This window comes from Phalacrocorax aristotelis, chromosome 6, assembly GCF_949628215.1.
Source record: "Phalacrocorax aristotelis chromosome 6, bGulAri2.1, whole genome shotgun sequence".
Classification (NCBI taxonomy): Eukaryota; Metazoa; Chordata; class Aves; order Suliformes; family Phalacrocoracidae; genus Phalacrocorax; species Phalacrocorax aristotelis.
Window position 1 is genome coordinate 3,089,978 of NC_134281.1, and position 15,689 is coordinate 3,105,666.

A 15,689-nucleotide genomic window follows, 5' to 3' on the forward strand; every position below is an offset into this window, starting at 1 on the left:
TAGGTGCTGGCTGCGTTTCCCATCAACAACCAACCAACCCGAAGATACCACCGTGACATTGCCAGGAAATGGGCACAGATAACACTGAAAAGAAATGTCATCTCCGACGGTCGGTGTTGTTTGTAATACTATGCAGGTTCTTTTGTGTAGAGGAAAAAAACTTATTCTAAGCATGTGGTCACAAGAGGAGGACACAGATGGAGACAGATGAACATGCCAGCAAACGCTGCTTGAACAAATTTGAAGGTATCGTTTGATTCCCTGCTATTTTCTGTATAAATACAAAGTTCTACTTTTGTTATATTTTACATTTCTTTTACTGTTAGAGTCAGAGAAAAACTACTATGGACTTCTTCCTTGAGTGAGAAGGCAGCTTTTTGCAATAAGAAACCGTATTATAGGCCTTCTGACATACCTCCCATTGCAATGCAAACGTGTCATTTACGCGAGCAGATTTAAGTCATGTCATTAAGCAATTATAACGAAGTAGAGTACTGGCAGTGTTCATTTTCTCAGTCTACAAGACACAAGATAATGTCTCCTACTATGAACTCAATCAAATCCATTCCTTCTATTAGCAGCCCTTTCTACGCTACCTACTTAAATTGCTATGAGGAGATTGCTTTAGTATTAATACTTACCCCTCCGACTCTTTCGAAGTGGTCTCCATCTTTTTCAAAGTCTATCAGGTGTCCATTGAAAGACCAGGTAAACATGATATCTAGCGAGTGATCGTGAGATACCTGACAAGGCAAGACGATGCTTTCTCCAACAGTGACATCCATGCTGAAAGGTGACACCATAACCCGGGTTGGATCTACAAACAACAAAGAAAACAAAGGGGGGGAAAAAAAGCATTAAACCTGTCCTGAGAAATGGAGAGAGCTGCAGAGCTGAGAGAGATCCTAAGCGGTCTGCCACAACCGCAGCATTGCCACCAGTGCTTGAAAAATTTTCAGTGATCGCTTAGGAAGATCCTTAATGCAACAAGTAAACAACCACACCTTCGATTTTATCCTCCGATACCTTTCTCTTTTTGTTGGACTGAAACACCATTAATAAATCCTCCAGAATCCTCTTCTAGCCACCATCCTGATGTACACGGAGAAAAGAAAAGGCTGGAAAAGAGTCCAGCAGATCTGAAAGACTTGGTTAAAATTTCTGAAAACGCTTGGTGATCAGAGATTATTTTATTTGAATCTTCTTACTTCAAAGACTTGTTTCACAGTCTTACATTGCTCACCATGGCTATCAAAAAACCTATTCTGTTGTTCCTAAATTAAATGCTGCCTTAGGCAAACACTCGCAGTGTAAAATCTCCAAAACTGGAATGAAGAAGGTTATTTTAAAACCACGAGTGACATCCGCTCGGACTTGGAGAGGGAGAGCTTAGACTAACGTTACTGTTGTATGTGATGTTTATCGAAAACTCAGTGTTTGCTTAGAATAGCAGCCATGTTCTCTGTCTGATGGGTGGTTTTACGTTTTAAATCCACGTAATTTTCTTTGCGTGAATAGTGACCACGCAAAGAATAATTATATACGATGAGCGATACCAATCAAACCTTTCACACCATGGAAACTAAAACTCTGCCCCAATAAGCCAAGCCCTGTAGTAACGTCAGACAGAGGGGGTTTGGGGTAAGACATGGCTCTGGGCGTAGTGACGGCCTGACGTGCAGCTGATTTGGGTCAGTCAGTAGGCCAGACTGACTCACTTTTTAGGACCTCTGTGGTCTTACACGAGATGCCACTGACCTTTGGTGGATGATCAAGAGGGGTCCTCCCTAACAGACCTGTTCTGGCAAGGAAGAACTGAGCAAATATTTTAGGGAGGTGAAGCAGAAGAAAGGTGAGAAAGAGCAGTGCCCTAAACATGATATTTGCAAAGGAAGGCCCCCAAAACTGTGGATATCTGTGATGCAGCAAGTTCTGGCTGTTAAATCTGGGCAGCCGCATGTACCAGCTCCACCTTGAGCTTCGGGACTAATCCCTTACTCACAGCTGGAGTTCACCTGGATCCTTTACCACTGGTTTAATTGTCTATTTTTCACTTTAGTCGCGTAATATGAACACAATGGTGGCACAGAAAGATGAGCCATGACACATTATGCAGACTTCAGCTCCTCATCTGTGCCCGTGAATTCCCTCTGCCTCTAAAGTTAACATTTGTCTTTCATTTCTGTTGACAAAAATGCCATATTTTTTTTTCTACAGGGCCTCAGAGGAAATGAAAAGGGGAAAAAATATTGTTTAACAACAAGACCAAAAGTCTGAAAATCACATACAGATAGATATTTTTGCTTATTCCAAAAGTCTATTCTGCACAGCTGTCATGCTAAAATACTACAGGCATTATTCATTCTTTGGTATATGAAACTAAAATCTTAACTACTTCTTCTGGGGACTGTGGCTGCCTGCTTAATTCTCTGCTAAAATAATAAGGAAACAGCAACAAATATCTGTACTGGGCAGGACTACTCACCGAAATTCAAGGGATGTGAAGCTGTTCGTGGGTTTTCAAAGACCTTACCAGAAGTGTACAGGAGGTCGTGGAAAAGATTTCATCGCTGACTTGAATAGGCTTCAGATCAAGTCCTCAGGGACTTGGCTGTATTACCTTGAACAAATTTAATTCATCTGTATTTTGGTTTCGCTTCTAAGAAAAGAGAGTACCTCTAACCACAGTAGGTGTTACAAGGCTTAACTAATTAATAAAAGGAAAACATTCTAAGTTTCTCAGGAGAAAAGCACTATAAGTGCAAGTTACTAAAATGTTTAATTCTCACCTACACTTATGACATTGTTTTTGGTTGTAGCTGATGAATCAGGGTTTCACAGTCACTTGGGACTGTTACTACTGCAACTCAAGAAGACCTGAAGCATCCCAAGCTCAGGATGCTACAGAAATGCCCGCACCCGCTGTGGGGCTCAGGCACAGAATCACTTACTGAAATGCCTTTCAGCATCAGAAATTCCTCCTCTGCCCTACTCAAAGCTCATACGAAAAATTTACAAAGGACTTGACTCTGAGATGAAATGGGTGCCTCCCACAAAGCCCTGAGCTCTCCAACACGAGTTCCATAACGATCTGTGTAAGCTGGGGTCCTTAACAAGCGTCAGCACCGAGGTTTTCTGTAGCTAACCCTCGCCTCCACGGCACCTTCTGCAAGAGGCGAGAAGTCCACACCATAAATCTACTTCTTCCTGCTGCAATGCATGCAGTTTATAAACGTAAAAAGACTGAAACATGGGTGTTTGCTAAAGACCTGCTTCCCAGAGCAGCTTAGCACAGCTTCTGTGGACATCATAGGCACTGCAAGTGCCCGGCGCCTCTGAAAATCAGGCCCCCAAGGTTTCAATCCAATCGTGTCAAGAAGCATTGTAATCTAATAGCTGGCCATACGAGGTTATGGGAACGGCTGACGCAGCTCGGTGACAAATGATGCGCAGGGAGGGCTCTGACCCAAGCCATGCTCAGCGGGAGCGCCAGCCCCAGCAACGCACTTTACAAATCACCCCAAGGAGAATGCTTACCCATCTCTTCTCAAGGACTGGGAAAGCTGAAAAACAAAAACATTCCCTCCCCCGCCTTTAATAGCCCTGGCAGAGCCGCAAATGGAAAATGTTATTCAGAAGCCAACTGAGGGCAGCCGAGCGTAGGCGCACCTTGGCGATACGCAGCCAAGTGGTAATCGGAATTATTAGATTTGCATTTTTCAAAATCTGTAACGTCAGGCACTTTTAAAATTATGGTGAGTGCTTTAATGATACCAAAATCGTATTGGGTAGCATCCAAGTCAAAAATAAAAAAAAAAACACCACCAATGATTGTTTTGTTCTGAGTTAGCTACTCATTTATTTACTGTCCACTTGCAAGGCAAGAGAGGCCGTCTAGGGAGACAGATACTATGGGAGAACTGATCTTAATGCTCTGTTACTGTCCTGTCCCCCCTAAGTGCAGGTTATTTTCCTTAGATGTCTTTGCTTAGGAAGGGCACTGTTGCCAAGGTCAGTTAATTAAAAAAACACCCTGTGATTTTGGTGATATTCTGGGATGATATTCCCCTTCGGAGCACTCTGGTGCACTTTGAGATAGTTTAAAAAAATAAGGCTAAAAGATTCAGTTGCAGTTAAAGGGCAAGAATTTCTATTAGTAGCATCACCCCTTAGAGCTGCCTGGAGGTTTCTGAGCCCTCCGCAGAGGGAAGCAGTGCCTGGCACTTCCCAGCTCTCCTGCAGAAGGAATAGACAAAAAGCAAGCAAAATTGTTCCAGGTCACTTCTGAGAAAGTTTGTCTGGCATTACTGGGAAGTTTTTAGCGGAGAAATAAGTGAATAGTGCATGCCAGCGGGAGCACTCTCAGGGGATGAAAAGCCCTGTCATCAGCAGGTAAAATAATCTGGTTTTTAGTCTGAAATAGGAAACAGGTTAAAAAAATAACTACACTGTAGATGTGAATGTATTCAGTAGGTGTCCTGTAGGTATAGCAAACGCAGTAACAGCAGACGTGAGCAAGTTTGCATTGGCCTGGGCTTGGCTTTGCTGTAGAGGCAGAGGACACCTTCCCCGCACAGCCCTGAGAAGGGCAGGAGCAAGGCAGGGCTTACGTACCCTCTGCAGACTGATTAGGGTTGTCTGTAGGTGTCACTGAAGGTTCAGGGAAGCAGGGAAGCTCCCTCTCAGCCTTCCTTTCATGCCGGCATTTTCAGAAGCACACTTTTTGTGTGACAGAAACGTCTCCTCTTTGTTTTACGTGCAGTTTTCCTTGCATGCCAGCCAGGCTGGCAGCTCACGGCGTGGCTCAGCTTGCAGCTTGTCCTCAGAGCCAAGATGGTTTGAGCAGCATGAAAGCTCACGGGGATGGTCCTCAGCTGGAGCAAGCCTGCACGGCCACACCGGGACAGCTCTGGATGCCACCGCCATCGGCCCCGGCCTCCCTAGCGGGGAGCACTGAGGCTAGCTGAGCTTTTCTTACCTGTTTTTGCCCTCCGTTCTATCCCTTAGTTTTATTGCTGCAGCACGTTGCAGAGAATTTGGTGCATTTCTGACTGAGTTAACGTATTCGGTTTATATTACAAGAGATTTCAACAAAGTTCTCGTGCTAGTTCAGTTTGTTAGAAGAAACGGAGCCGAGCAGCACCTCCCATCCTTAGGAAGGCTGTAATTGCGTCGCTTTGTCCCTCGTCCCCTGCTAAAGGGAACCTGGATGAACTGTTAGTGCCGCCCATGTTTCATTTCGGGAAGCTGTGATGCATTTCCGAGCTGCAAACCAGCAGGCTGCAGGCATCACGGGTACGGTCTGAGGGTAACAATTATCCAATCTGAAAAGAAACCATCCCACCCCGATTTCCTATCGATTGGGTGTCCATTAGGAGGGATTACTTGTTTAGGGTAAACAGCTTTGCATCGCTGCCTTTGCTTGTTGTAGCTCACGCAGTGCTATGGTGTGGCATATTGATCTGGCGGACATGACACAGCGGGACACGATCTACAGTGGCACGACATAAGAGACATAAAATGAATCAGAAAGTGACACTTGGAGAGAATGCTTTTTTTTTTTTTAAAGACAAAAATAAAAAGGTCAGTCCAGAGCATGCAAACATCTTTTGAATGATACAAGACGACCAGGGCAAAGCAAGAAGCGATGTCACATATATCATGCCCATTGGCAAGGTTTCAGCGGACCAGAGGGTTTTTCCTGCCTAAAGACAGGCAGGCCTGCCCGCGTTAGGTGCCTACTTGGTGTCCTGTTTCCAGATGTGCTCCCTTCCAGCTTGGCTCTGCTCTGGCGCTGCGGCGTCTGTGGGGGCTGCGTGCTCCACTCCACAGGGAAGGACTTCAGCGATGCTAATAACCGCGCGCCTTTCATTTAAGGATATCAAAGTGCTTAGTAAACAATGAGATATGCTTTGCCAGCCCTGGCTGCTGAAGCAATATAGAGTATTTTACTATAACAAAAGATTGAACTGTAACATGGTCAGAAGATACAGCTCCTGGTTTTGGCCTCAAATCAGTGGAATTGAGCATCCCAGAGGCAGATTAGAGAAAAGGAGATAATGTCAACGTTTCCAGCACTGCTTTCTGAAACCTGTGCACCTAATACCTAAATGCTTATCTAGGCATCTGTCCTGGCACGGGGGAGGAGGTCAAAGGGGAATGAAGAGAAGGGAATACTCACGTTTTGACGTATTTATCCAGGGTAAAAAACCTGAAGAAATCGTAACTCCCCCCAGACTTAACGGTGCCTTCAGACTGTTCTACTTATAAGGGAAATTTTCCAAGATTTTACAAAGCCTTATTCCTTCCTTTCTTCTTCCAGCCTTGCGCATTTCGCTTTATCCAAGATTTGTTTGCACTTTAGTGCTGCTGGGTTTGGTTAATGGAAGCTAATGGAAATTTTGTAAAAGGCCCTCTACTGAAGGTCCGCAGTATATGTCCCTCTCCCCTTTGCTCTTTTGCCTAAATAGGAAAAGTCTGTTGTAAATATTCATGGCTTTGGAGAGGAAAGTACTGCAAATGGACACAAATCAGCTAGTGAAAACTGCAACAGCTGCTCATGGACAGAAAAAACATGGTCTGGCTCTTTAAATGGAAAAAAAAACCCCAGTGTTTGTTTTTGCTGAGGGATATGTACATTTTCTTCAAGTACGTAAGAAATATTCGTATCCCACCTATTATACTCAGAGGGCACGTCTGAGTTAAGCAGCAGCGAGAGGCTCAGGCGTGTAATGGCCAGAGCGGCTGCTGCAGAATGCAGAGAGGAGGACGTTTATTCCAGGCTGGACAAGAGGAGACCATATAGACCAAAGCCATTTCAGCATACGAGGCTCTGACTCTCTGCATCATGGATCATCATAGGAACATGCCAGGGCATCTGTTAGCTGTTTAATGAAAGCCAGCGTGGATGACAAGGTAATTTCAGGTTCAAGCATGAATGCTCAACTGCAAGAGTTTATGTTCAATTACCAGATGCTTCAAACAAGCAGCTAAGACAAAGGCGAGCAATGCCAAGCACACACGGTTGCACCCAACGCGAGAGAAAACAGACAGAGCACTGCTTTTCCTCGGGCTGAATTTCCATTCACGCTGCTGATATTCCTTATGTGGACCTAGGCAGATAAGCAGTAGCTTCAAGTTTGATTACCCATCTAATTACCTAATTCTCTTAAACAGCCATTAATGTTACAATCTTAAAGCTCCAGCTACATTTTTTTCTTTATCTGCATAAACCATTTCATGCACAAGATTTTAAAATAGGTTTTTCTTGTAGATAAACTGTAACTTGAATATTTGGGACTCACTTTTTCTCCTTCTGGAATACCAGCACGTTCACTGCTTTCACTTTGGTTTTCATCAGAGGGAGTAAATAAATGCATTGCAGATCAATGTCCTCTATTTGCAATGACATTTTACATTATTGTATTGATTTCAAGGCAAATCATGTCTGGAGATAATAAAAATCAATCTTGGAAGTAGAATCATCTGTTTCCTATGAGCAACTGAAGAATCAAAGTCCAATACATAAATACTCAAATGTGCTCTAACGTTTCTCTCTCTTCTATTTGTGAATGAAACATTTATCCAAGACCATAAAGTCAAAAGCATCTGAGACTTGATGACTGGCCAAACTTCTGGGAGCTCTTAGTGCTCTGGGCACCATCAGGCACTATGAGAAACGCTGAAGAGAGGAAAACATGACCCTGAACTGGAGAGATTAATAACCGGTGAACAACTAAACACATAGTATGAATTAGCATAGCAAGCTAAGCTACAGTTACCTTAATAGACTGCTTGAGTACTTCATGGGGCAAAATGAAGGTTAAAAAGAAACAGGTTTTTTGCAATTATTTGCAATGTTTGGCCTTTACAATATCACAGACTTGAGCTGTGATGAGTCACCCATGTGCTTTCAGGAGCAGGCACGTGGCTCTCTCTTATGCCAATATAACTCTTCTGTTCCATATAATCAGCCATTATACATGTGCTCTTGCAAGGCAAGTAACTGATTTATAAGGCACATTTCTTAACAGAAAATTCTGCAGCACTTACAGTATCCTCTGGTGTGTACTATGGTAGTTCAGCCTAATAAAATGTAATCTTATTAAAAGCAAAAGGGACACTATCAGTTTAGGGAAGGGAATTTAGGCTTGGGACTAAAGTCACTTTTCTGATTTTAGAAATATATGCGGTTAGTGGTCTAGATCTTTCCGTGTAATCAGGCAGCACCAATCTTTGGCAACGAAGGCAGTGATACATGGCCAGGTATTTAACGGGGATTAAGGAAAGGAGGGGTGGAACGTTTGACCTTTCCTGGAAGAGCGGAGGCTCTGATTCAGCAGTACACTCACTTGAGCTGGGCATTTAGGACATGCTAAAATTGCTTCCTGAAAGAGGATCCTTATCTTGCAGTTTACTTGGCTTAAATCTTGCCATTTCAGAACCACAGCAGTGGGGGGGACGTGCAATTATTTTTAAATAGGTGCTTCGGCACGTTGTGTGAGCCCCTTTCTCTTAGGCAGCCTCACTTTTCTGTTGGTTTGGGCAAGGGGTTTTTTTTTGAGAGTTTAGATGTTGCTCCCTGTGATTGCTCTCCTAAGTAACCTGTCTATCTAGCTGCTGAGGATCCGCTTCCAAGAATGGCAGCTTCCTTCTCAGCTTCATTCAGAGCTCAACTGCAGTCAAGGTACAAGTTATTAACATATTTCTTAAACTGATATTGAAAAAGTGCTTCCTACAGATTGAAAACTGTCTAAACCTGATGTAAGAGTCTCCCTCCCAGGAATTAATGCCTCCCACCTCCCCGACAGGGACCAGGCAGTCAATCAAGGGGTTGCATTTCTGCATACTCAAATAAGCATTCTTTGTGTGGCTGAATAATAAATGAAGGTTACTTTAAATCTGCAAACACATTAAGAATGGAATTGCTTCAAAGGATACTGGGGAGGGATGCGCCATTATAGCAAAATCAAAGACAAAATATATTAAAATATATCCACTCCACTGAGAATACAGAGAGTGTTACTTAAATAACAAGAGGGCACAATACTTCATTTTAAGCTCCATTTTACCTAGTGCAATGCAATCTTACCAAATCAAGCTCTCTCCATGCAATTGTGAAAAAGAAAATCATATGTAATGGGGTCTGGAAATGACAATCAAATCTGTCACTCACAGAAATTTGTACCTGCTCTTTATAGCAGCATGCAACAGTGCCTGATTACACTACAAAACCCAAACATCCCTTCTCTATCTCTTTGCATTTCAGACTAAAATAAAAGCCACTTCACTTCAGAGGCGCCTTAAATGAAATAGGTATATTTGACAAACGACTGAACCGTTTGTGACACGCTTTATAGATAACCCAGTGAATTCAAGGTGTCACCTTTTGTGGGCTATTGATTGCAACTAGCTGATATCCGTCTTTTCAAGTATAGAATGATCCACTGTCATTGCAAAAATGATGGCCATCTTACAGAGAAGGTTAATCAGATACAGGAGAAATCATATCTAATCTCTGATAAATTGCAAGTCACTCAAGGATCAATCGCCGCCCTCCTTGTAACACAAGCCACAGGCAATTGTGCAAACGTAACACCGCGCGGTGTGCCCTGCAGCCCGCGTACACAGTGGCCAACAGCGTTTTGCCCCTTTGAACAGTTTAGGCTGCTGGGATGGTTGATTTATGGGGCTTTTAACTATGTTTTGAATAGTAATGACCATAAATTAAAAATTCTCAAGCAGAAGAAGAGCAGCTACAATATGATACACAGGCATTAAAACTGCAAGATTATGAAGTTACTGGCACAGTCTTTGCATTTTGATGGTACACTATGTGTTTTAGGTCTTTCCTATCCGAATTCTATGTCTATTATCTACACCCTCCTCATCAGGACCAAGATGTTAGGAATTAGCTGACACACAAGAATAAATCCCCAATTAAGAGTCATTAGGAACAGATGCCTCCTGAGCTGTCAAACTTACAGAATGGCATGAACATCACTAGCTGGACTTCACAGTTTCCCTTTCCCATCCTTAATGTCACCCAGATCAAGGCTTGCATGTGTCATGAACGTCCTGGGATAAGCAAGTCTCGGCATACAGCTCACTTATCGAGCAGCCCAAGTCACATTCAGCTTCCCAAGTACTGGTGTGAACGCAGTGTGTCGCCATTCGTATCGGTGAGGGGAACTGGATGGGAGCACCTACTGATACCCCTGAAAACAGAAGTTTGTACTGTTATATTAATATTAAAATATTGGGTGAATTTAAGTTCATTCTACTTCATATCCAATATGTTTTAACTTGGTTAAAATAAACCTTCGCACTAAACTGCTATATCAATATATTTACCCGGAGTTAGTAAAACCCACATACACGCTGCAATACAGGTATCTGTTTAAGTACCATTTTATACAATAATGCTGTCTGCAGGAAGACACAATACCTCTTGGTTCTCAACATTAATACAATTATTTCTCAGTAATGCACCATACCTTATTATTATTATTATAACCAAACTATACTTGCAATAGAGCCATAGGCACACACAAGCATAGAGGATGTCACAGGATCATTCTGGTATTTATCTACATATCACCTAAAGTAAATTTATTTTCATTACTACATGCATGCGTGACTCTATGTTCAGGGATGTCCCTAACTTAATCCGGCACTATCTTCTTTACGTTGGGATTTTGGCCATCACACGCTGTAGCACGAAATACAGACCCACAACGCCCCTTAAGCTGCCCTACAAAACCAGCCGAAGGGAAGCATCTCCTTTCACTTTCATTTGGTCAAGGGTCAAGGCCTACTGCAGTCACTTTTGTATTTGGTTTTAGGGACTTTTGGCCTTGCTTTAAATTTAAATTTGCTGCAGAATAAGAAGAGCACTGGATCTAAGATTTTACTTCTGTGATATGAGGCTAAAGATCTCACTGCAATTAAAAGAGGAATTTAGAACATGTAGCAATATTTTGCATGCTTTCCCAGCGTCATTGTCCTGCCCTCGGAGGACCTGTCTTAGGGACAGTGACCGGAGAGACTTCATAACAGCCAGCACTTAGAAACGTAACTTAGGTGTCAGAACTAATGGTTTTATTTGAAACTACGACCCCTATGCTGCACATCAGCAGAATATACGGTGTATTTCCATTGCTAACTTGGATTGGCCAGTGTATCCTGAGGGGTTACCCTGCGTGGGTGGGAAAAACTCTTACGTCACAAACGAACCAGCAAGTTTTGCCCTGGCTAAATAATTTTCATCAGTTTCCTCCAGCTGTGACGTCATGGTTACGGAGACAAAGAACTAGGACCTACTGAATATATGTTCATTATAGCACTGAGGACGATTCCAAAGCCAAACTTCTGCCATTTGGCAGTTCCACCTCTTCTCAACCCTACTTTTAAAATACAAACCCACTCCAGTTCAGCAGGTTCTCTGGCTGCTTCCAGACACCTTAACCCTCAGGTTCGGTGGAGCTCTAAGGAGCAATCAGGACTTACTCTCTTACTCTGACTTTCCTTGTTTCTAACGTACAATTCCTTTTTGCCCTTCCTCCCTCCACCTCTTGACAGACTGAAAAAAGAAAAATTTATTGACAGAAAGTGGGATATCAAGACTCACTAATTTTAGTAAGTACCAAATGTATTTGTTTATTAAAGAGTTGGAATCTCCACTGGAACACAAAACTCAATATAAAGACCCAAGAACACTGCAGAGAGTTTCCCACTGGAACTCATGGCTATCTGTCACTAGGAAAAACGACCACCTCCATTTTCACCATGGAGTGTTTATCTCCTGCTGTTACTACAATGGCTTATCTGCTGGGTAGGATGCTGCATCCATCCTGTGAAAGCCTTCCACCAAAGTATCTCTCTAAAGCAGCATCTGCTCCTTCTATTTTATAATTAGAATATAATTAGTAGAAGCTCTCGCAAATAGCTCCCATAGAGAAATGACTCTACCACACAAAAGAAAAGTCCTAAAATTCCCAAGCTATTTACAACCTACACTAAAAAGAAATCTGGGCATTCCCCTGGCGCCTCGGGAAATGACATCCAGATGACATAATTAAGAAGCTGTTATGCAGTGGGCAGGACGAGGCGTGACAATCTGCGGGCAGGTAGGGCAATCAATTACGCAAATAACTTTTAAAAATGTATTTTCAGTTTCAAATCTTGTCAGGTCAGCTCAGAAGGTCAGCCTCAAATAAAATGTCAAACTTTTTAATAAACTAAACACTCAGAAAAAACCTATTGCTGTCACATGTAGCATCCAATTTTTTTCCAGTTAAAATTATTTTACAACAAAATTGAAGCAACTATTTAAATATAATGTTTCTAATAGAAAGAGAATGCCTCTAGTTAATAATTATAATGCTGAATTCTTATCTAATTTGTACACATTGATAACAAAAGTTTAAGTCTATTCAGGCCAACTCGTGGAAAATATACATCATCAAAAAGTACCTGTGAGTTTAAGCCAAATGAGGAAAGCGCAATAGCTTTCTCAGCTACAAACCTCAGGAATTTACAAGTATCCGAAGAACTGAGTCAGGCAACAGGGAGAGGAAAAGCAAGAGAGACGGGGCGATTTTAGCTGTCTCCAGCAGCATTCAGCGAGGGAGCATATCCAGACCCGCCGGCTTGCACATGGCTCCCGACAGGGGCAAGCTCAGCAGGGGAGCCCGCCTGTAAACTGAATATTTCGACTTTGAATCTCAACCAAGTGTGAACAATTAAGCTTAACAGAATTCCATCGAAAAGAGAATTAGGTAAGCAAAGGAAGGGGAAGAGGATAGAGCGAAGAGCAAGGCTGCTCTGTGGGGCGAAGGCCAGCACGAGCCCGGACCTCAGAGCAAGAGGGAATAAAACAAGCTCTCCTCTTTACTTTCTGTCTGACCTTGAGCAAGTCATTAAAAGTCTCTCCTGCCTTATTTGCCCAGCCTATAAAATGGAACTAAGACCTTCATTATAAACTGTTTTGTCATCTTATACCACTGTGCACTGCAGATCTTTTTATTTAAGATTAACTTTTCTTGAAACCCCGTCGAAACTTCCACGCTACCACAGGCAAGGCTGAAGCCCAAACACCTATTTCCGAGCAGATCAAGCGACAGTAAGAACAGAACCGATAAAACAAACCTTGAAAAAAGAAATTCTGGGCCACAAACATCTAATTTGTTTCCTGGGGAAGGCAAGATGTCTCAATGTCCTGTGCTCTCTTGCAAGGAAGTTACTCGTTTCTCCGTGTTCCAATTAGTTAGTGACACAGTGAGAAGGCAAACCCTTCTTCTGAGGGTCATGCTACTGTTTTGCTCTCTCGTTGGTTGAGCCCCAGCCCTGATGTTACGGGAAGGAGCAAGATGGAGGCAGGATCACAAGTGAAATAAAAATAACAACCTGCAAGACCATCCCGTCATTATAACTTGCACAAAATCCCCAGCTCCTACTTCTACTGAATAAATATTCAACACAGAGCATCATTAAAAAGTGTCCCTGACATTTCTCCTGTTACATGGCATTTTATTTCAAATTAGCCACAAGTTTTTCTTATGTAAATAATTTCAAAACAGGAATCAAGATCCAACTTGCAAAGACACACATAGAGGAGGAACAAATAGCACATCAGCGCTACCGTCTCTCCTCTCAGCCTGGTTTCAGCGACGGATGAGTTTGGCCCCGAGCACACAGCTTTGCAAGGACTTCAGCCACGGTCTACAATATTTCTCCCCAAAACTCCCACTCGTGGCTCTCTGCTACGGGAAATGATGGTTATCTTCAACTGCACCAAACAGTTTAGTTACCAGGACTAAGGGATTCAGGCTTGGATTTTTACAGAGACTTTCTACTGTGCGCTTAGACATGGAAGGAACTTAAATTTTCACTGGTGGAATACTTCTGACTTTCTAAATAAACTCTAATTATTATTGAGATATATTCACAACGTAGCTAAAAGAAAACACAGTGCTAAAAGCTACAACTTTGGTCTCTAGTTCTTCATGATACGTTAAAAACTTCAAACATAATGAAAGCAAAATTCATATTCCAAATGTGCGCGGGGCAGAGAGAGACAGAGGAAACCAACCCAAGCCACAGTGAGTCAATTCAGTGACCAAACATCTTTGTATTTCAGAGTCAACCTGCTTTGGAGTCATCAACATTCATATTCATGTCGCATTCCCAAATGGCTGGTTTGAGCATGGTGATACAGTACCCCCATCACCATTTTTGGATTAAGACAAGGGACTCTAGTCTTCCTATTAACTTTGGTGGGATTGCGCATAATCTTACTTAAGGTGCATTAGAAGAGGTGAAAATCGGGTCCCAGGAGTCCCTAATATTGCAACCACCACCTCACCATAGTTCAGCAGCGCTTCAGTTACTCTCTGATGTGTCAGAACCCATCACTCCCAGTCTTTATCCATGTGCCGCTTGACTATTATTATCTGATAAGCAACTTTGAGTAACCTGTTTGCAATCCAGCTAGGCTCAGGGAGAAAAAAATCACAACAGCTCAAAACCTCAGAAGTTTGGTTCTGCTAAGCTGCTTCCAAAAATGCTTCTGAGGAAATAACACAAAAGGACTGATATTTCCCCAAGTACTGTCCCAGATTCTTTTCTTCAACACTCTTACACTTTTTCCTCCTACGACAGAAAATGTGCTTTCTAAACATTTCCTCTGTATCTTTGATGTTAAAAACATAGCCTTCAGGCCAGTCTGTTCTTAGTCACTATTTTCAAGGATATAAAGTTCTTAGGATAAGAGAGTCATTATCACTTCCCCCCTTTATTCTCCCACACTGCTTCCTTCATCCTTACCTAAAATGGAGATCGGCAGTCACTGTCCCGAGGCATGCCGTGTTTAGATCCCAAACTGCACAGTCAGACTGAATTGCTTTCGTGTGGAGGGAACCAGGGAGACCTGCTCCCATCTTCCACAACAGGACCGTATGCCACAACGATCTCGGTTTTCTCTGTTGTTGTGTTTTCTCCTAAAGTGCGGCCCTAATTTACCCAAGATTTGTGGGTTTCCCATGAAACTCATGTCTGGAAGTTTATCCCACTGCATGCGTTGGAAAAGGACAAACTGTATGTATCCTCCTTTGGGATGACGATCAAAGTCGTAACGTTAGTAGACTTACAATGCAAGACCTGGAGCAAAGAGACATGGGATCACATCGCACAGCAGCCCAGAAACTGTCAAGTTTCATTTCCTAGAAACCAAAATAATTTCATGAAACTAAAAGCTTGAGGGGACAGATCTTCCACTGCCAGAGCTTCCTGGTAACTCCACTAAGACACACAACGCTGCAGGAACTGAGATACGGCCCCTTATATCCAAGCCCAGTTGGACTACTTTCTTCTCGAGTAGCCCGCACGTGTGCAGAGCCAGCGGCACGGACTCCCTGTTAGCTGCCAGAGCCGCCGGCACGGGAGAGGTCAATCAGCCCAGCTCCCCCCGACCGGCCTCCTCTCTGGGGCACACTTCTGGCTTGCCCCGCGTGGCGGTACTGCCTCGTTAACGGGTTGTACCGTGCCGGCTCGTCCGACAGACCTCAGCTCGTCCTGCTTCTCGTAGTGGCTCTTCTCCAAGGGCTAAAGTAGCCTCGGCAAGAGCGAGGGAAATGGGTGGGAAACGTTGAGTCGAACACATTTCCTTTCTTACGAATTTGTGGCTGTCC

At 43.1% G+C, this 15,689-nt stretch overlaps 1 protein-coding gene across 3 annotated transcripts in view; it reads right to left on the bottom strand.

Annotated features, from left to right (window-relative positions):
- The window catches only part of LOC142058457 (contactin-4), a 353,801-nt gene that overhangs the window by 15,380 nt on the left and 322,732 nt on the right, over nucleotides 1-15,689 (bottom strand). For all 3 annotated transcript variants that reach the window (XM_075095620.1, XM_075095621.1, XM_075095619.1), the window contains one exon: nucleotides 642-817. In XM_075095620.1, coding sequence (XP_074951721.1) covers nucleotides 642-817 — 176 coding nt within the window. The remainder of the gene's footprint in view (nucleotides 1-641; nucleotides 818-15,689) is intronic.